A 20,425-nucleotide genomic window follows, 5' to 3' on the forward strand; every position below is an offset into this window, starting at 1 on the left:
AAAAACGGGGCAAAAAACAAACAATAGAATTGTTGACTTCTCAATTTGGAAAGGTGTAGCTTATTTAGCTAGTTCCATTTACACGAGGGCCGACTGTTGACCCTCTGGAATGTGTCATAGCACCTGAAAACTCCTGAACAGGTTCATGCAAAAAAAGCCACGCGTCAACAAACTGTGACGTCCAACCATCGGATTCAGTCTCTGTCATAACGTCCTTCTCCGGGGGGGAGAAAAAAATTAAATTATTTCTGTCAGAGAAAGTTATAAACACTTGGAAAAAGGCAACTTAGTCCAAGCAAGTACATTCCACATGACCTGAGTTATTGTTCGTGGGGAGCGTGGGGCAATACAACAAGGCAACGGAAGGGGGGGGGGGGGGGGGGGGGGTTGTTGTTGTGTTGTTGTTGTGTGCTTTGTAACTGGTTATTTGGTCTCTGAAAAACCAGCTGAAGTCGTGTTGAACCGAGGTTTTATAGTGATCAGACTAACGCGGATCAAAGTCCTGTGTCGGGTGGAGCCTGCACTCCATCGCCTGAGGGTCTCACACCGACACCGGGCTGCAAAGACTTTCTGTTTCTTTCTGACACCAGCTCCTAACAAGTGCAAACACTGTGGTTAAAGTGGGAGAGAGTGAACTGGGACTGCGAGACGTCCCGATATGTTAAATACTGTATATGAAACAAAAAAAACATCCCATCCTGTCAAAAAGCTTATATATGTGAACGTAAGCTCGCTGAACACTTAACAGCCAATAAGCTGATTAGATAACATGAGTAGACTGTGTTTGTGATATCCCATCGTTGTCTCTTGTCAAAGTTTTGGATTTTCTTTTATTTCAACTGCCAGTGCTATGTAACAATAATTTGAGCAGTCATCCCTATTTTTTTTTTTTTTGCAAAAGAAAGCAAAGCTATATTTGTTACGGGTGGTATCGGGGGGGGGTAAAGAGGAGAAGGCTAAGTTAGTGATGGATACGATGAGGCTGTGCCCAAGGTCAACACTCACTCTAACGTCTGAGAGACAACGACCGAGACAAGTTGACACCGAGCAGAGACGCTTGTGCAGCGGGATGTTGGGACCATTATCTGTGCGCTTGTGTCTTTTCTAGACCTTGGGCACTCCCTGCTGGCTAATGTTAGGATTAACGGAGTGCAAGGATTTTTTTTTGTATGTTTTCATCTTTTTCGTTTCATTTTTATTTTTTTGTTTAAACCAAACCACCCGACCAGTTGAAACGTTTTCTCTGTGGGTGGTTTGGTCACGAAACACCTGAGGACTAGCTGGTGAGCAGAACTTGTGCTGAGCCGTCTTTCCCCGCATCTGCGTCGGGGCTCGGGCCGTCTGTGCTGTTGTCTGTGCTGTTGCTGTCTGTGTTTACGCCTGTGCTTTTGTCGATGCTCCGGTCAGCGGAGGCCGGAAAGGTAGGTAGTGGTGCAGTGGGCAGAGTCGGGGTCACCAGCGGCCCGGCGTTCTCATTGCCATGGAGGCCGGCGTTGGCCGAGGAGCAGGACAAGGGAGAAACGGGGGAGAAGAGGGAGGAGCAGAGGAGTTTGACGGGGCAGAAGGCCGAGCCCCTGGGAATGAAGTTCACCTTGTTTTTGTCCGGGCATGAGAAGAGAGGGAAGCCTTTTGATTTGCCAGACCTGAAGACAACAGAGGTTCTGTTAATACGACTGTTTGGATTTAAGTCAAGTTGTTTATCCTACATAACCATTTTCCATGTTTCCTTTCATCTGCTACTCAGAGGTCGTGAAACACTACATAAACTCTCGTTTGTCTTTTAATGCTCAGAGCTCGAACGGTGGAAAACAGCACGATAAGGGTTAAAAAATGAGCGTGAAAACATGCACAGATCTCAAAAGGATTAAAAGAAGACTTACACAAACTCGTCGAACACTTTGACCTTCTCACAGCCCTCTGGAGGTTCACGTTTAAACATGTAGCTGTTGTTAGGTTTGGGAGAAGTGGCGAACTTGGGGAGAGGAGAACTGCAAACTCCGTCTGAAAAACACAGGAAAGAATAAGACATATTCACTTGGGTTGTTTTTTAGTTATGATTCGACAAAAAGTGCTAGAAACCCTTTTATTTAATGAAATAAGTCCAACTACAAACTGGTTAAATTCTGATTTAAATGAGTCTAGGTAAATGTAATGCCAGCTTTCGGTACATAACCAGTATCTTTCAGTTGGGACATAAAGTGTCAATACACTGGACTAGATTTTATTTGGCAAACTGTTGTTCACGCGTCTGTTATAATATCCGTTATATTTTTTAACATATAGGCAGAAAATGACCAAGCATATATTCTTAACAACAATAATATGAAGTCACAGGTCTTCATATATTATATCTTTATGCAGTTTTACTCCATAAGACCTGTAAATTCACTCCGATGTTAAAATCAGACGGAGTTCCCTTTTAATTCACTGAAGCTGCATCTGTCAAACAGCGACGGCGTACCTTTGTCGATCTCCTCTGCAGAACAGGGGCTTCCATCGGGGGAGTGGAGGTGCTCAGAGCTGCAGGGGCGGGGCGACGGGCTGGAGTCGCCGCTTGAAGGCGCCTGTGTGTCGGTGTCGCGTGTGTCCCCGCCGTTGCTGTAGCGGTGCGGAGGGAAAGGGGGCCGACGGCCATCCACTGCGTCCATGGCCTGTGAGGTCAGAGTGCGGAGGAGATGGTGTTGACATGCACGGATCAGAAAGGTGAAGCTGAGCGTTTCAAGAGACTCGTAAGTCAAAAGGTCACGTTCAATCCTCCAGCGTGTCCTTGAAAAACATGTGACCTGCTGCTCACCCACTGGACGACAGTCTGGGTTAAGAGCCTCAACTAACAAAAAAAATATATATTAATCCCAGAACGACTGGAAGTGAAAGGCCACTGGTGTGTTTGTTGTCTGTTTAAAGGGCAACTGGAGAAGCACACACACTGCACCAGATGGTGATACGTGACAGTAGATGATCAGTGGGATGTGCAGAGTGTTCTACGCTGGCATGGCTGATTCAAACGGGAGGGGGGGGGGGGGGGGGGGGGGGGGGGGCAGGCTCAGTGCACAGTAAATCTGGAGTTGTGTGATGTTTGTATGCGTGTTTAAACTCTGTGTGTGTGTGTGTGTCTTTCTAAGAGGGACGCTTTACCGACCTGCCAAGATTTACTGCTCCACTTGTCTCGTGGAGATTTAATTCAGTGCGAGTGGGAATGTACGTGTCCGGCTGACCGACTGTACAGTGTGTTGGGACTTTACAGGAGTGTTGCTTGCATGTACTAAATATTAAGTACAGTATAAAAAGCTGCAGTATAGGTATAAATCCTGCCTCCTCCATGTTAGCAGATGGGACATGGACCAAACTAAAAAGTCAGAACAGGCATCAAATACATTTTTCTCAAACATGGTTTCTGCCATTTTAGGTTGTTCTGGTGTTAATTTTTATGATAGGTTTGGTTTGAATTAGCTCCACTAACAAGGTTTTCATTTGCGTTTGTTTGTCTACTAGTAAGCAAGATTACACAAATTAGATTATGCTGGACGATTACCAGAAAAGGTTTGTGGAACACTGCATTATGGGTCAGGGAAGAACCTGTAACATGTTTGTGCAAATCCAGATCAGGGGGAAGATTCAGGATTCTCTTTGACACTCTTTCACATTGCTCAGAGAATCATTCACAGGTCAGGCTGGTTTGGGGGACTCGTATCTATGAGGGTTAGTAATGTGGGTCAGGTTCAGATAAACAATAACTACAACTTGGCTGCTTGTATTAACAGTGAGATAAGAAATGGACCTGACATTTAACACAACTTGGAACACAGAGACTTCACAAATCTATTTGTGTTAGGCGAGTGTGTTGTGTGTGTGTGTACATGTCCCTACCTGTATCCTCTGCTCCCAGTCGTCTCTGATAAATACATTTTCTAGCTCGTGGTTGATGCCCTCCACGCTGCTCGGGACTCGGCATATGAAGGATTTTGGCACCGGGATCGTCGACATGGCTGACGAAGGTCCCTTGTACTGGAAGGAGAGAGACAGACACATAGAAGTGAAACTAAGATACACTCTATTAAATATCACACACCACAACCCATTCAGATCAGTTGTGCAATCAAATACACAACAGAGCTTGTGTTTTGGAGCCCGACACCGAGATCTGCTCGCAGTCCTGAAATTGTGGCTGATCCAGTTTCATGATATTTAATGGGTGGAGATGTTCAGTGTAAATACATGTTACTGTAGTGGGATTAGATGTCACAGGGAACACAAACAAAGAGATGACTGTCATCCAGCACAGATGGGTCGAGGGTGTAGCATGTCGCCGTCCATGTTCATTTTCCCCCACAGTGGTGCATGTGTGCAGTTGCTTGGCATCTGTTAATGAATGAACTCCAAACAAGGAGAGGAGGACGGGACATGCCCAGACTTATTCCCCCCCTCTCCTCTCCTGACACCGCTGGTTAGAGCAGGGACTCATTAACTAGGACTTGTCAGTGCAACACACAACATCCAAAAACTCAGAGACCAAATATGACCAACAACCACACACACACACACACACACACACACACACACACACGACTATAAAATACACAAGAACACCAAGTCCTCAAACTGTGACCATGTGTTTTCACTAGGCTTCTTCTTACTTACTACTTTACCAGTGTTAATGTTTATGTCCCTTGTTAAGAGGCGGTTGATTATTTTACTGGAGATTCCTCCATAGACATGTATTTGTCTCAGTCTGTACGTATATGCATTTATGGAGTGTGTATATGTATGAATATCAAATATATATACTTTTTTTATAATATAAAAGAAAGTTATCACAATAATGAACTAAAGAAACAGGTTTACAAAGTGCATCACAGACATTAAAACAGAAAACATGCAGCGTAATTACAAATTCTAACAAATTGATGGAAGAGACGATAAAAAACAAATGTCTGGTTAAAACTAATATAATAATAAACTAAATAATATAAAGCATGAATCTTATGTACGTTTTATAATTATAAAATGATGATAAACTTTAGATTCATAACAATGAAGCTGAAAGCAATATAACAAATTAAACTCATGATCCATTCATCATTTTGAAACGGAGTGTTTATTAACCGGGTAATGTAGAAAGTGACCTTGCTTAACTCAGGTTTGCTGATATTCAGTTTTCTTATCTCTCACAGCTGGGAAATGGTTTGGTCTCCATCTGTCTAAGTTGTACGTGTTTCTTTGCCTGGCTGCTAATCTACGTTATCATGTAACTGCCGTCAGATCCAAATCATGAGTTCGTTGGTGTCTGCGGCTGAAGGGAGCACGCCAGGGATTTCATCTGGCAGAGCAGGAGTCACTCACCTGAGGTTGGCATGCCGTGTTGTGCAGCGAGCTCTGCTCCCTGTCTTTACTCTGCCGGCCGACCTGCTTGCTGCGCTGCAGCTGCAGTCGTAGTTTAGCAATCTGCTGGAGGAAGAGAGACATGACATGACTTCAGCTCATGGCTCACAATCGAGTCATGGGGGCAATTTTTCTGTCAACAGAGCAATTGTAAATGTTACCATCATTGAAATGCATGAAAACAGCAAACTTTAGGCAATATTTGCTTCCATGAAGGACATCTAATCTGCGGCATTCTTGAAAATGTTTTTAAAGTGAATAAAAACAGTGAAAAATGACCAATGCCTTTTAAGAGGCTAAACAGATGACTTCTTGTCTGACAGGCAACATGGTTGAAAATCCATTTCCTATAATAAATTAGTACAAGAAAAGCAGCAAATTCTCCCATTTGACAAAGTGAAAATACCAGAATATATTTTATTATTGATTTAACTTATGGGAAGATTGTGCTTTTTCCCCAATATATATTAATTAATTACTTCTCTTATTTGACTGACAACTAGAATTTGACACTATTTGGGCTTTTTCATTAAATGTGCACTACTGTGCGTCGGATTTCTCTGATGATGAAACAAGTTAGGTCAGTGGGTGTTTCTGCATGTGGCCCAGTATCAGCTTAAAAACAGGATACCCTTTGTGAGCCTAACAGACGCAGTTGTACTATGCAGACAAAGGTGTGGTCTTCAGTGCTGATCTTGTAATCCTGGCAACACAGTCAACAAAGAGACTTGCTCTTTTCATAGATGTCCTCCCACACACGGAAACACAGAGGTTACAGAGCCAGAATGCAGTTCACTACGTTCATCGAGTGACCGCAGCAGTTGATGATGACAAGTCCAGACAATCCCGATATAATCTCAAGAGGATGAGACAGAGGTTTTCCTGGCTGCGCTGTGCTGGTGACTGTGCAGCCAAGGTCCTGGGTCTGTTTTCAGAAAGTTGAAAACTAAATTCTTCGAGCGTGTCGGCTACATTTACACATAAATGTAAATTTTTTTTATAACTAGCGCTGCAACAATTAATCGGTTTAATTGATTATTAAAAACAGCTGTCAGCTAATTTAGTAATCGATTAGTCGGGTCTGTTATAAAGCACGGTACACACAACGTCTCCTGTGTCGCCGCCGCCTCCTCTGGATTATACGTTTGAAAAATGGTGGAGACAAACACCGCTAACGAGGCTGGAGCCATTCTTCTTCTTCTTCTTCTCTTGGTTTATGGGTGGATCGTAAACAACTTAAAGTTCATACTGCAGTGATGTTGTGCTGCTGTGTCGTGTGAAATCTGCTTTGTGCAGGTTTTCTTTGAAGCTTTAATGAAAACCTTCACACACTTTTAATAGCTGTTGCTTCCTCGCCACAACGAGGACACATGTTATGCACTTTTTGTGGTTGAAGTGGTCACTCCCTTTTTATCGTTTTTTGACCCGACTCATAATATATGTAGTGAAGTGACTGGAGTAATTTAATAAAAAGGTATTAAGTGTAATTGTTATTAATGATCGAGGGTAAAAGAAATAAATTGATTTGACTTAACGTTGTAAAGTTTTGTTGTTCTTGTGCCGTGTGTGTTAAATCTTGTCATAATTAGCTAATTCATTCTTGAGTTAAAAACAAAAACATGTATTTTGTGAAGTCACAGTGACCTTGACCACAAAACTCTGATGTAATCAAGATGTTCCTGAGATATTAAATGTGCCAGAATGGGACGGACAGATGGACAAACTCCACCCATGGTCTTTGCCAGCATAGTAAAAACCTGAACACTTCCATATGCCGTCTTAATCTAAACAGCCATGTGAATAACTCTGAACCCATACATGTCACTTCGTGTACGTTAAGTGCGTAATGAAGTCATTACAAAAATAATTTTATGATTCTCGACATGTTGGCTTTTTCGTGGTCACGAAAACCCAAGACATATGTGTCATTGATGTTGTGGAACTACTTCTACGTGTGAAGTAGAAAAATGTGTGAGTGGCTGTTGTGTTGCCGCAGCATCTCTGAGGCTCTTCTGGTAACATGAGTGAGTCAGTCCACTAAGGAGGGAACAATATGTTTCACCCTTTGAGAGGAGTTCCTGAACTGTCTCACAAAAAAACAACAGGCCATAATGAGATGCGAGAGTGCACTTGAGTGGAAAACAGAGGGGAGAAGGAAGTTAAAATTAGACCGTGGTCTGGAAAGCTGGAGCCCTAATAGCTCCGTGTGGTCAGCTGGTTGGCCACCAAGCCCAGCAGATAGACAGGAGTGGAAACCAACCTTAAGGAGCATGCTATTTACGCTGACCTCAGGCCCTGACAAATAAAACACATTTTGAGTAAATGCGATGAACCTCAAAAATGGCAATAACATGCTCTTTGATTTGGCCGTGTGAGTGTTTGGGGCTTGTAGACGGAGTGCTGACACCACTACACTGTGGTTATCCAACTGTCTGTGCCGTCTGTTGTCAGACGCAGCTGTGACTCGGGTGAGCAGAGGTTAACGGAGGTGAATGTACCTCTTTGAGGTGGTCCGCGCTGCCCCAGGAGGCCGACCGCTGGTGAGGACTTCCCTGCTCTGCTCCTTCATCGTTCCAGAGACCTGGAGTCTGAAAAACACAGACACATGACCACGTGTTACACAACTTCACATCATTTCCTTTCACACGCAAACACAGTAGCAAAAACACAAGTTTCCTTTGTCTGCGGATGCATATATGCGTAAAGAGATTACAGCAACTTTAAAACCTAAAAGTAATCAACCTGCAGGTTCTTAGATTTGTGTAAGTCGCAGGTTGGCTTATTGTTAGGTATCAAATAACTGAAAGGTAGTGTCACGTAGCACAACCCGAATCCAACAAGCATTTTGTTTATTGTGTCAGAGCCCGACGCACCGAGTTTGTGTTGCGCTGTCCCTCTTGTAAATGACTAGAGAGTTACACAAACAACTCACTTATATAAACAAACTTGATATAAATACACGTTCACCTATATTCAAACATCCACTGTGTGCAGGAGAGGGACTCGGATTAAATAAAGATCTTTACAACAAACTCCTGAAATGTCTTTGATTAAAAAAAAAGCTAAATAACTTCAGCAATCTCTCAGTGAAGTCACTCAAGATGTGGGCATCCAGTGAGCATCCAGAATGCTAAATGTTTGTATAAGCAGTTTGGGAGAGATGTGGGTGAGAGCGGTAAATGACTGCAATGTGTTCAAAAGTGAAGCTGAAAATCTGGAATCAATGAAGATGAGGAAAAACAGTCATGAGATACCGTCCCTGAGGAAAGAACCTCGTTCAAGAGGAACAACAGAAGAGTCACAGCGGGTCTGACTGTTTCCATTAGTGACCCAGGTTAAGATAAATACATCTGTGACGGGGCATAAAACTATTTTCGTCTTTAGGCTAAACTGTTTTCTACATTTTCAAAATCCACCATCGTTTAACAAGCCAGATATAGTCGGGAGAATATAATTTATACGTTTATCTGACATGGAGACATCATTGTGAGCAGGAGGTGACATTTACAAGGACGTTATTAGCAGCTGGTTTCAGTTTCACCTTCAGTAGTGCAAGTAAACAAATTAATGCGACTAATCAGCTTGTATATCCTGATGTGATTTGCAGAATATGTCCAGCACAATGTGAGTCTGCAGGGACATTTTGTGTTGTTGTAAAAACCAGCATGAAAACATCTAATATCCCAAACGTTTGAGCATAGAGGCCGTTCTGTCTAACTGAACATGTCTTTTAGACCTCTGCTGCATAAACAAGGAACTGGTTAAGTTATGTAAATATATGCAAAAGCAGAAAGACTGAGGATGTTTCATAGGGTTGTTAGAAACCCCCCCCCCCCCTGCTTATGCATATCAACAGGGCCTCTAGTCCCTCAAACAAATCCTCAAACATCTGACGTTTCTCTGGTAAGTACGAAACAGCCTAAATGTCAGTGTCTTAGCGCTGCCTCATGTCTGACCCCCGCACAAACAGAAAAACCTCTGTGACTCTACAGTTAGCGCACAAGCCCGGCCCTATGATTTGGAATATCACGCTGAATAATGAGGAACACCCGTGAAGCCGTTTGCGTTGGCTTGCTGGCGCTGGTCCCCCCCCCCCCCCCTAGAAAAGGACAGCGAGTTAAATGGCTGCCTGTGCTCTCATAAAGAGCCGCCTGTGCTTGGCCACGCTGGATGGCAGATGTGTTGCTAGCCTTTTAGCATTAACATTTTGTGCATGGCCTATGGAATGGCTTGCGCCGTTTGATGCTTCGGCCAAAGACCGAGTGACTGGAAGCTGCAGCCTGATCCGCTCGTACAGAATACAGACTGCGGACGACCTTTATGGAGCCGTGAACTTTGCTGTTGAGGAAAAAAACTAAGTTCTCACAGATGTTCTATGACGTCAAGGAGGCGAGCTACTCTCGCTACTTGCATCTCCATGTGAAACGCTTGGAATTTCCATTGAGCTGCGAAAAGAGCAAATTGGAAGGGGTAATTTTCTGGTGCTGTTATTGGACTTCCATTCAGTTTAATTATTTACCAAGCAGTGATATTTCCTTTCATTTCCAGGAAGCAACAGAGCTTCAGGATCTAGTTCCAATTTCCCATTACCGTACCAAAATTGGCTGTAATTCACCAGTTACGAGTGAAGGGAGCTACACTGCAAAGATTTTAAAACCTGCCTCTTCCACATTTTATTATAGGCAAATACGGTACGGATCATACATCAGAATTGAAATAAAATTTTGCCTTAACCATGTGAGCATCCTGCTAATGCATGCTAATTGGTCAGTTCATAATTTACATCTGAGTGCGACAGGACACTGTTTAAGTTGAATGACCATCTGAAGGAGGACCAATGGGATCACTGTGCATGTGTATAATGTAGCAGCTGCTAACTGGTCATGGAGGAATTTACTACATTACACGCTCACACAAAAAACAGGCCCCAGTGAAACCTAAATGGTTAATGCCTTTAAGAGTCTTGTGGTGCGGCAACATCACAAATATCTGCAGACAGATTTTTAACTATGATTGAAAAGGTGGGAATCTAATCTGACTTTATCGATTGTTTCTACATAGAAAATATATATATTAAAAAACATCTTCAGGCTCCAGCTCCACAGACATTCATTAATTCTGGACTACCCTGTGAGCTCCCCCTATACAAACCAGAAGTGAGTGGAAGTCGCAATGATTGAGCCTTTCTGACACTATCAAGAATAACAGTTAAAGCAAATACAGTATGTTGAAACTTGTGCTGATTTAGCTCAAGGCTAATGGCCAAGTTGTTTTCATTTTAGCCAACACTTGAACAAATGTGGCGTTGGGGTATTTATTTCCCAAACATTCAGTCTTTCAGATACAAAAGGGGACTTTCCACATCAGTTTGTTTTAAATCTCAAGAATTTCTTATCAACGGGCCACACCTATCCTGGTGGGGGTCACATTTTTCTTTACACGTCAGTTTGGAATGAAAGTGAAGATTTTCCCTCCGGTTATCCACAGTAGGACAAGACAGTTAAAGATACTGCAGGCTATATTGACTGTTCCCCCCCCAAAAACAAATCGTCTGTTAACATGAACACCCATCTTTATTTACCCCAGAGGCCCTTTTATCATGCTAGCTCTTGAACTTCCGGCCCAAGTTGTGTGGTTTTTGTAGACTTGTGCGCCAGGTGTTTTGTCTGATAATGCACTTCTGTACAGATAAAAAAAAAAAAGGGTTAGCCCTAACCCAATTTTACCATAGCCTGCAGCTTTCTTCACATTCTGATTCCCACCCAAAGGGGTTGCATTCCGGCAACATCCTCAAGAATCCAGCTCTGTTCCAAAGCAGGAAATAATGACTGAGCTTCAATTGAATTTCAGTGGAATTTGAGCTGGTTTGTTTAGATTGCACGAGGTGACGTGCGAGCGCAGTGTCTTTGCTATTATTTGGTGAGGCTTAAGATATGCGGACGTACATTTTGATTCGGTGACTTGAATTAGTTAATCTGTTATGTTGAGCATGTCTGAAACTCTCAAAGCCTTCCAGAGAAGTGGAGAGGTATCATTAAAAGATTAATTTTGTTGTTTGTCCAACGTGTTCATACAGATAAACCAATAATCTACAACATACACCCAAGTTTACAGTAGGATCATATGAGCCAAATCTAGGGGGAAGTGGTATTGGATCAACAGCGATAACATTCATAAAATACAGCACACAAGTGGGATTATTGTGTTACACTGCAAAAGTTTGTGGTCTGTCAATGGCACAGTTTCCTTATGCATTTGTGTGGCACATGTGTTTGGCAGCAGTGGTTCAGCAGCTGTCAGCAAAGCAAAGATTGTACCAGCACACTTTGTGAGCCAATAAGGAAACGGTTTGAGCAGATTCAGTGGCCTGAAAAACAGCAGGTCTGCTTTTCTATCATTTTATATTTACAGATACAAACTACTGATATGCTACTTCAGCTCAGGCAGCAGGACACACACACGCACGTCGGTGGTCAGCTGGCGGTCGGCCGGAGCCTTTGTGTTGCATTCAAGTGCAACTTTTAAACAGAAGACGCGAGGTGACGCACGCTGTTTGATCAGTCCGTCTTTGTCGGTGTAAGTTCTTTGAGGTTCGCTTGGTGTGTCAGGGCCCTAATTTTCATACAGACATTCTGTGTTCTGTAACCACGAGGCCAATGGCACACAGGACTATCCCGGAACAGTGATTAGCATATGTATGGGCCCTCTGCTCCTCGACTCCCACACAAAAGGCAGGCGGGCCATGCAGCCACAAGGGCCAGGTGGTAAGCAGTGGGATTTCTCCCTGCCTAAGCCATAGCCGGGGGGACAGGTGCAAACAACTTCACCTCCATGCAGGGCTACATTACAGCTCAAAGGAGAGGCTGTCTTGAACTTGTGCAATGCACAACAAAAGAACCCGAGGACCTTTTGTCTGCTGCTTTCTGCTGTTGTTGTCTTATAAAGAGAGCCGGGACCAGGCATAGCTTGTTAACAGGAAATCGGACAATCCTTGGGAGAGTTTGTGCATTTAATCGCCGAGGGATTGTCAAGTGTGTTCACTCTCCCACGTCACGCAACATGGAAAAATGTTTTCCCATCTAAAATCTCCCCAGACTCATAGCTGGATTTTGAATGTCCCCATATCACACAGGCAAATGTCAGATTTTGCCAAAGAAACAGAAGTTAAGTATGTAAGAAAACTGTGTATTTGTGCACCAACGTTTCTGTGCATTTTTCCAAGGAAGAGATAATTATCAAATTGATTTTCCATACTCGTCCAGTCTTTCCAGGGCTGAACAGGAACCCTGTAATTAGAGGTGTTTATTCAGCATACAGCCACTTCAAGAAACCCTGCTCTGCCCTCTCAGAACTTCCTCAGCCTACACACAAAGAAATGAAGCCCATGTAAATGAGGCTTGGCTGTCCTCATTCAGACACATGAAAGGCTTCTGTTAGCAGAGAGGGAGCAGCCCTCGTCACGATCATACATATTCAATATTCTTTCATAACACCCCCCCCCCCTCACATCCCCTCCTCCAAAAAACAGGAGGAAAAGCAAGCTCTCTGAGAAAAACAGCATTTAGCCATGGGTCACATGGGGAGATTTGTGGGTGACCATGAGTGGGGCTGCTCTCCAGGAATAGTGCGGTCTGGTCAGGGCCAATGTGAAAAGCATACATGGGCCTTATTAAGTGTAATAATGTTTTAAATTGTGGTGCTGTGAGGGTGTTTTAGACTGTTTACTCTAAAGTCTAACAGGCCTGTATTGGCAGCAGAGTCCACAGCCACCACATCACTATAACGAAATCTTTGGCCGGGGTTTGTAATCGTTTCCTTCGCAGGCACTATGACACAAACCAATAGTTATTTGGAAGTCCTAGCGGCCAGAGAGAGGTGGACTTGAATTTAGGGATTTACCAGACACAACTGACCTCAGGGCGGGTCAGATGACAGAGAAATATTTAACTTAACAAAACTTTAAACTAACCTCTACTGAATGTGGACCATAATGGGCAAATGACTCAACTTTTCCTAACTTTGTTTTACCCCTTGCAATGTGCTTTTCTGATTAATTACTAAAACGTGAAGATGATGTGACGATCAATCACTGCCACTGCCAACATCTAAAACATTTGATAAAAAAACATTTTCAGTATTTACATGTACCAGTTAACATGTCGCTGTAGTTTATATCATGATGTGAACCTGTAATTGTCTTGCAAAGAGGAAAGAACCATTTTGAGTGAGCTCATAAGTGAAATGGAGAAGCTACAAGACTGAAAATAAATAAGAGGGAGAGTAGAACTACAACTCCCAAGGTGTATTTCAGCAGGAAACATGCAGCAATCACTGTGACCAGGAAAAGCTAAAGTTTACAGTGTTAAAATGAAACAATCTTCGGCTTCAACAAATCTACTTTTAAATTCTGAGATAAATCAGCAACTTCCTTAAATTGCAAACCGACAACTGCCCTGATTTCTTCTCCATGGCAACAGTGGCTGAGACTCATGGGTATTGTAGTATTTAGACCCATCCACCATGGGTGTCATAACAAACCACAAGGATTGTCTAGGGGTGTGTAACTTTCCATATTCAGTGGCGTTGACACTTTAATAGGGTTAGGGGGTAAGAACACTTCTAGCACGTCACAGCTGATTATTAAAAACATGAGAGCACACCCCTTTCCAAGCGAATAGCCCAGACATGATTCTCTGAATGGTATGTACCTGTGTGGCTTTGTCTTTCATACAGGAAGCGTACGGTCCATGCGAGTCCCGAGGCCATTGGCCTGTGAGGTAAGGCCCTGTGATGGCATCCAGGGAAGATGTCCGCCGGATGGCACTGGAACTCCGAACCTGCACCTTGGACCTTTCTGCTGTGAATTGGAGAAGAAAATAAAGAAACAGGATGAGGCTTATACACAGACAGACACACACACGCGCGCGCGCGCACACACACACACACACACACACACGCACCAGTGCTTTGTGAGCAATAATCCCAGGCACCCTGAGGCATCTTCGATATTCTATGTGCCAACTTCCCTGGTTGTGTCAATAAGAACAAGTTCAACTTACAGTGCTAAAATGTCACAGTGTCATAAATCTCTCAGTGCAAATGTGTAGCCACGGACTGGGAGCCATATTCTGAGCAGCTAATCGACTCTTAATAATTAAAATGTTTTGGCAAAAACTTGTGTCAAACTGCCATTAACTGGGACTGAAAAGCAAGTGTGGACAGGTTTGTCGTGTCGAACACAATAAATATTGTAGCGTGATATTCACATATTGAAAGAATGAAAATATTTACTGGAGGTCCGAGGCAGAAAAACAAGTTAAGACAACATCTCCCAAAAACCAAACATAGAAATCAACACTTCCCCCTCACATCTGTAAACCACTGCAACAGGGTTTCATCACGACCCCCCCCCCCCCCCAACAAATCTCCCTCACAATGTTTTCTTGTTTCCAAAAAATAAGGACAGGATTTTTCCAATCTCACAAGTACGAGTGCAGAGCCGAGTGGGTCTGAGAGCCGAGGCCTGAAGCAAATGTAAATGGCTGAGCAGGAGTATCTGATGTTATGAGAGCAGGCTGTGGTGAGCCAGAGCAGTTAAGCACACACCACCCACATAAGAACTCATAAACAACCACACCACAATGCACATCAATACTGCCTGCATCCACTCAACATTCCTGCAGTGACACGCAGTAAGAGAGAGAGAGAGAGAGAGAGAAAAACAAAACACGCAAACACAAAAGACATTAGTATGAGATCAGTGTGAGGCTGCAGCGAGAAGTGGATTCAATTCATTAGGGTTCATTTGGTTGATTAACTCAAGTGGAAGAATTTCCTTTGGTCCGTTTCTGTCGGACCAGAGGAAATATCGTGATGATCAGGAAATTGACTCTGTTCCTCGTCCGAGTCGGCTGAAGCTGAGGCCCTTTCCAACATTACACACACACACACACACACACACACACACACACACACACACACACACACACACACACACACACACACACACACACACACACACACACACACACACACACACACACACACACACACACACACACACACACACACACACACACACACGAGGCACCCCTCTCCTAGCAAAACTACACAGCCATTTATTGTTGTTCTTTGTTCATAGAATACACAGGCCTACCCACCCAAAGGTATTGCCTAAGTAAGCTTACTGGGCTACAATAAAATTCCCTGAAGCATTGTAGACAATGGAAGCAGGCTAAATTTCCATCAATATTGATACAGGCCAAGCCAGTGCTCTCAGAACCCGGGATTGTGGATATTTTCCATCGTCTCCCCCCTCGACTTGTCCGACTAGAATAATCTCCCGATGAGAAAAAGAGTGTGAAAGAAGCCAAGACATCAAAGCAGTCCATCTGCTGATTTCAGGGGATAAGTAAGTGGTGTCTGTGATATTAAAGAAGTATTTCTCAGGGCTGAATTTAAATAGAAAACTGGCCATTTGACAAGCTGTGGGGGGAAGAAAAAAAAAAAGAGAAATCTCCACATTTCCAGGGATAAATGGGTGGTTTATTAACTGAAGGGGCAGAAGCAAAATGTGAAAGCAAACATGTGGTCCAAATCAGTAAACCATAGCAGAACGGTTTCCTTTAGGTTTTTCTCAAGGCTGCATGACACCGGTCGAGAGGAAAAAAAAAATCAAAATATTTAGCTTCATCTTGTGCTCAAGGAACAAAATCTCAGCACTTTCGGGATCCGAGAACTGCTCAGTTAGATGACAAGAACTTTAAGTTGATGCTTCAGTCCTAAATTAAATGGATAGGATATACTTAATACAGTTGCTCAGAGCCCCTAGCCGGTGGTTAATAAATAATTGAATTACAAACTATCAAGACTTATGTAAACTGGTTAATGTTGAACACAAGTTTATAAATATAAACAATAGCTCCAGTATCTGGTTTTACTGATACTACCTGTTGATTATCTATCATTCTGGTATTATGAATTTAAATTTGTGCTGAAATAAACGCATATCGGTCTGAAGGTAATCACTATTCATTCTAAATGAAAGCCCAACATTATCTGGTTGTGAAAATTATCATATAATTATAACTTTGATATATGTGGGTTTTAATAATGCTATTTTTTACCCAAGAAACAATCTAGACGTCAGTGTTTTGGAATCAAACATTGGTCATACACTCAGCCAGCCTGCAGTTCATAGTTCAGCCATATTATACATCAGTTATTTCAGGTATGTGTGTTAAATGTGAGCAGAATTGTCAAGTGGAGCCGTCTTTCATACAATATGCGAGATGGTATTTATCTTAAGCAGGGAGGTTTAAGGTTATGAGTTCCAGCATCTGTCCCTCAGCTGGTCAGGAAATGGCTTGTTACTATTAATATTAGCTCTCAACGAGTCCAGTGGGTACCTCCCACAGCACGCCAGCGTGGACTGGCTTGAAAATACCTAGATGAGAGAGGAAGGTATGCTAACTGTGCTAACAATGGCCCCTTTTGTCACTGAGCAATCTCCACCCCACATCACCCTTCACCTCCCAGACGCGGCACAGTGCTAAGCTGTGATAAAACTACAGGAGACACAGTACAGTTCCAGAGTCAAGTGATTTGGACAACACGTTCATTTTCAGATTTGGTCCTACTCTGCAGTTTGAATGGGTGACAATGAAGCAGTGCTGTTTCAGCACAGCTGGCACTTTGACACAGTGTGGGACTTTCATTGTTGGGACGCTATGGTAAGAGAATGATGTCATTATGGTGGATCCGAAAGGTCATAATGTGGAATAAAATGCTCTTTACTCTGTCGTCAGGCCAAGAAGTGAACACTGGTCCATTACCACATGCACATTGTCTGGCACTCACACTCACGGTACTTTAGGGCACTTTGGACTGGATTTCCCACCAAATGGCGAGCATTACGTCTGAGTGGGTTCAAAGTGCTACAGTGAACGAGAAATTACAAAGTGCAAAGCCCACTGCTTCAGTCTAGTCGAGGTTGGCTGCGGTGATGAAAGATGAACAAGGATAAATTATCCTCACACTAAGGCTACATCCATGCTGATACGTTTTTCTTTTTTGGAATGGTATTTTAAAACCAAAACAATCTCCGTCCACTTGAGCATGTAAGTTCCATATCAGTGAAAACCCTCAAGCACACATGGAAATGAATAACATGTGACATGCCAGTGTAAACCATAGAGTGTATATAAAGATGAACGATGCGTCTCCACTTCCTCCCACTATCGAGAAATGAAACTTAAACATCCCAGATGCGAACGCCACCATCTTTCACATTTGAAGGCAGAGTAAGAGAATTGCAATCAAATAACTAATAGAAACATGAACATCAGTTCGACTACCTAAAATGGACAGGCCCCATCTTTGAGATATTATATTTATCTACAGGTGTATTTTGATCTATTTAGTTGGGTCCATGTCCCATCCACTAACATGGAGGAAGCCAACCAGCCACTAGGTGGTGATTGAGATGCTTTGCCTTCACTTTTAAAAAGGGAGCCGTCATGTCGTCCATCTCAATATGCAGTCTATGGTGTAAACAGGAAGCAGGTTGTGGAATGGTAGTTGGTTGATTAGTCACAGAAAATACTATGAACAATGGTGGCATCTTCTATTGGATTAACGACGAGTTGGAACTGTTATTGAAACTGTTAAGAACCATTACCGACTCCAGAGTAGTATGGACGGCAGGCGTAAACATACCAGTAGCAATGGGTTCTAAACCAAAACGTAGTAATGTAAATGTAACAAACCACTTGTTGACACAGATAATTTGCATTTCTAACCAACCCCTCGATGGGAGTGACGTCATCCGAGGCCTCTCGTGTGTGTTTTGGACTGTGAGGTCACAGCCATGACGGACGGTCAAGTCTCCATCATCACCACTGACATGGGACACTGGCCTGGACGAGAGGTCTTCTCTTTCAGAGGACCGAGGTATGCGTGGCATGCCGCAGGGGTGGGAAATCAATACGGACCGCTAGCCAAACACTGGTGAAATTCATCATGCCTGGTAAGGCGGCCTACTCGGTTGTTGTAGAAAAGACTTTGTTTCCTGCCTTGCATGGTACACTGGTCAAGGTTGGAGGTCACCTCATTCAAAGAACTGAGGAATGTGAAGCACGGCACAAACATAAAAATTCCACACACACACACACACACACACACACAACTCCACGATATCCGACAGTCTGCACAGAGAAATGAGGGCTTTGGTACAAAGTCAGGGGGAGATGCTGTTCGACGAGGCCGATGGAGGAATGTGGTTGATGTCTAGCTTGTGGCAATTTGTGAGTTAATCCCGTTTAATACAGAACGTTATTGCAACTAATTACCAAATCGCAGAAACTCCCCGTGAGGTTTTACAGAACTAAAATGAGACGCTTTGTCTCCAGACGCCAGGAAATGCTTGTTGTCTTCACACACTTTGCACATCACACATGTGGTTGTGACTGTGTAGAGAACACAGGGTTTACAGATAGAAACTTAGTGTTCTTCGTCCTGGCCTACAGCTACTAGTCAGAAAAACTCAGCCATAGCGTGGACATACGAGAGGCCGTCACATAAATGAGATTCAGTGAAGGATCAGGACTAAGGGCCTGCCTGGACTCTCATGTCCTCCTCCTTCTGTTTGTCTCCAAATCTCTTCCAAGGGAGCAGCTGAGCCTGACGTGAAAACTCTGCAGAGCGACACGTCGAGAGTCAGCATATGGTCTGAATGTGTCAAGTACGAGCTGCATGTGTGGAAAGTGGAGTGAGACCATCGACAGCACCTGACCCTGCGCTCTGCTCCTGCTCTGCTCCTGCTCTGCTCCTGCTGGGACTGACGTGGCCCCTTTTACAACTGAAAGCACGTTTTTTCTGCCAATTATCTCCTCCCCTCTCTCCTCCTGTCAAAAGTCCATAGGAAGCAACAGAGCCACCAGTGCAACCAGTGCACTCCCTTCTCTCTACCAGTGTCTACGTGTGTAAATGGACGATAGGCTGAATAGTTAATGCTTCAAACCTACTGCAAATAAAAGGCCAAACCCTGGTTCCAGCCTCCCAGGCCACCACCTTGACTCTGATATATGACCTCTTTCTGCACCTTGGTAATAATCTAATGTAAATGGATAACTGCTGCTGGGGAACAGGGAACAATAGCACGTGGTGACACTGCATTTCGTGGCCTGCGACACAGCTGGGAGTGTGTTATTACCTCTGGAGACAGGAGAGTCAGGGGGACAGGAGGAGTCCCTGTTTTCCGGGGACAGTCTTGTCTTTGCGCTTCCTGGACTGAGTGTCGGGCTGGAGGGGGTGCTGGAGCCCCGGCTGGTCGTGGCCCCTCCGTGGAGGGTCTGCGCCCGCGTCGGGCTGCTCTGACCCGCACGCAGGAGCTGGTAGGGCACGGTGGCACGGAGGGGGTGCAGCCGGCAGCTGCTGCCGCCGCCGCCGCCTCCTCCTCCGCCCGGAGAGCCCGCATTGCTGCGCCTCACCCTCGCCTGCGGGAGCGAGTTGCTGGGGGCGGACATCCTCCGAAACTGGCTGTAATTCCCCGGAGCAGGAAGAGAGACGAGCTGCCGGAGTCACTGCTTCTCTGGAGGAGGAGGAGGAGGAGGAAGAGGAGGTGAGGAGGAGGAGGGTAAAATAAACATTAGCTTGTTAGCAGAAAAACAAAAAACGTTAGCTTCCTTTTTTCTTAACAAACTCTAACTCGTGCGGCGGCGGAGAACCAGGCTCCTCCGGGCGGCTGCTGCCCCGCACACTCACCGTTCAGACTCGGTCACGTCCCGCCGCGGGCTGCGAGCATCGCGGGGCAAAGTTTAAAAGTTACTTTTCGACACTTTTTTTCGCAACGTTTCACTTGGTGTTTTCCAGCGGCTGCTCCGTCTCCTCCATCACGTCCTCACTCTGAATGACAGTTGCTGCTGCCACACTACTGGTTGATGCCTGGGGGCGGGCCACGCTGCGCGCTGCTCCGCTCCTGATTGGACAGCGGCGTCGCACACCGGCGTCGCTGATTGGTGGGAGTGTGTGTACGGACTGTACGTTC

General features: G+C 44.2%; 1 protein-coding gene across 3 annotated transcripts; it reads right to left on the minus strand.

Moving 5' to 3' along the window:
- Window positions 1–878: 878 nt before the first annotated feature.
- LOC117776909 (glucocorticoid-induced transcript 1 protein) lies at window positions 879–20,301 on the minus strand. 3 transcript variants are annotated; one of them, XM_034611311.1, is made up of 9 exons: window positions 20,143–20,301; window positions 19,592–19,969; window positions 14,088–14,236; window positions 7,878–7,967; window positions 5,341–5,442; window positions 3,868–4,005; window positions 2,462–2,651; window positions 1,881–2,001; window positions 879–1,643 (listed from the first exon to the last, which is right to left on the minus strand). In XM_034611311.1, the coding sequence occupies exons 2-9, from the start codon at window positions 19,902–19,904 to the stop codon at window positions 1,277–1,279; spliced, it is 1,470 nt and encodes a 489-aa protein (XP_034467202.1). In that variant the 5' UTR covers window positions 19,905–19,969; window positions 20,143–20,301; the 3' UTR covers window positions 879–1,276. The 3 variants fall into 3 exon arrangements, with proteins under 3 accessions (XP_034467202.1, XP_034467200.1, XP_034467201.1); XM_034611309.1 differs by having other exon boundaries at window positions 5,341–5,445; XM_034611310.1 differs by having other exon boundaries at window positions 5,341–5,445; window positions 19,592–19,964; window positions 20,143–20,295.
- Between the last annotated feature and the right edge of the window lie 124 nt (window positions 20,302–20,425).

The sequence above is a fragment of the Hippoglossus hippoglossus genome, chromosome 16 (assembly GCF_009819705.1).
Source record: "Hippoglossus hippoglossus isolate fHipHip1 chromosome 16, fHipHip1.pri, whole genome shotgun sequence".
Taxonomy (NCBI): Eukaryota; Metazoa; Chordata; class Actinopteri; order Pleuronectiformes; family Pleuronectidae; genus Hippoglossus; species Hippoglossus hippoglossus.

Bases quoted from the DNA above. Each gene is read 5' to 3' on its own strand.
- LOC117776909 (XM_034611309.1), bottom strand. From the start codon at position 19,904: ATGTCCGCCCCCAGCAACTCGCTCCCGCAGGCGAGGGTGAGGCGCAGC. The intron at 7,968-14,087 runs GTACATACCATT...TGTGTTTTTCAG, and splicing joins TGAAAGACAAAGCCACACAG to ACTCCAGGTCTCTGGAACGA. The intron at 1,644-1,880 runs GTAAGTCTTCTT...TGTTGTCTTCAG, and splicing joins AAAGTGTTCGACGAGTTTGT to GTCTGGCAAATCAAAAGGCT.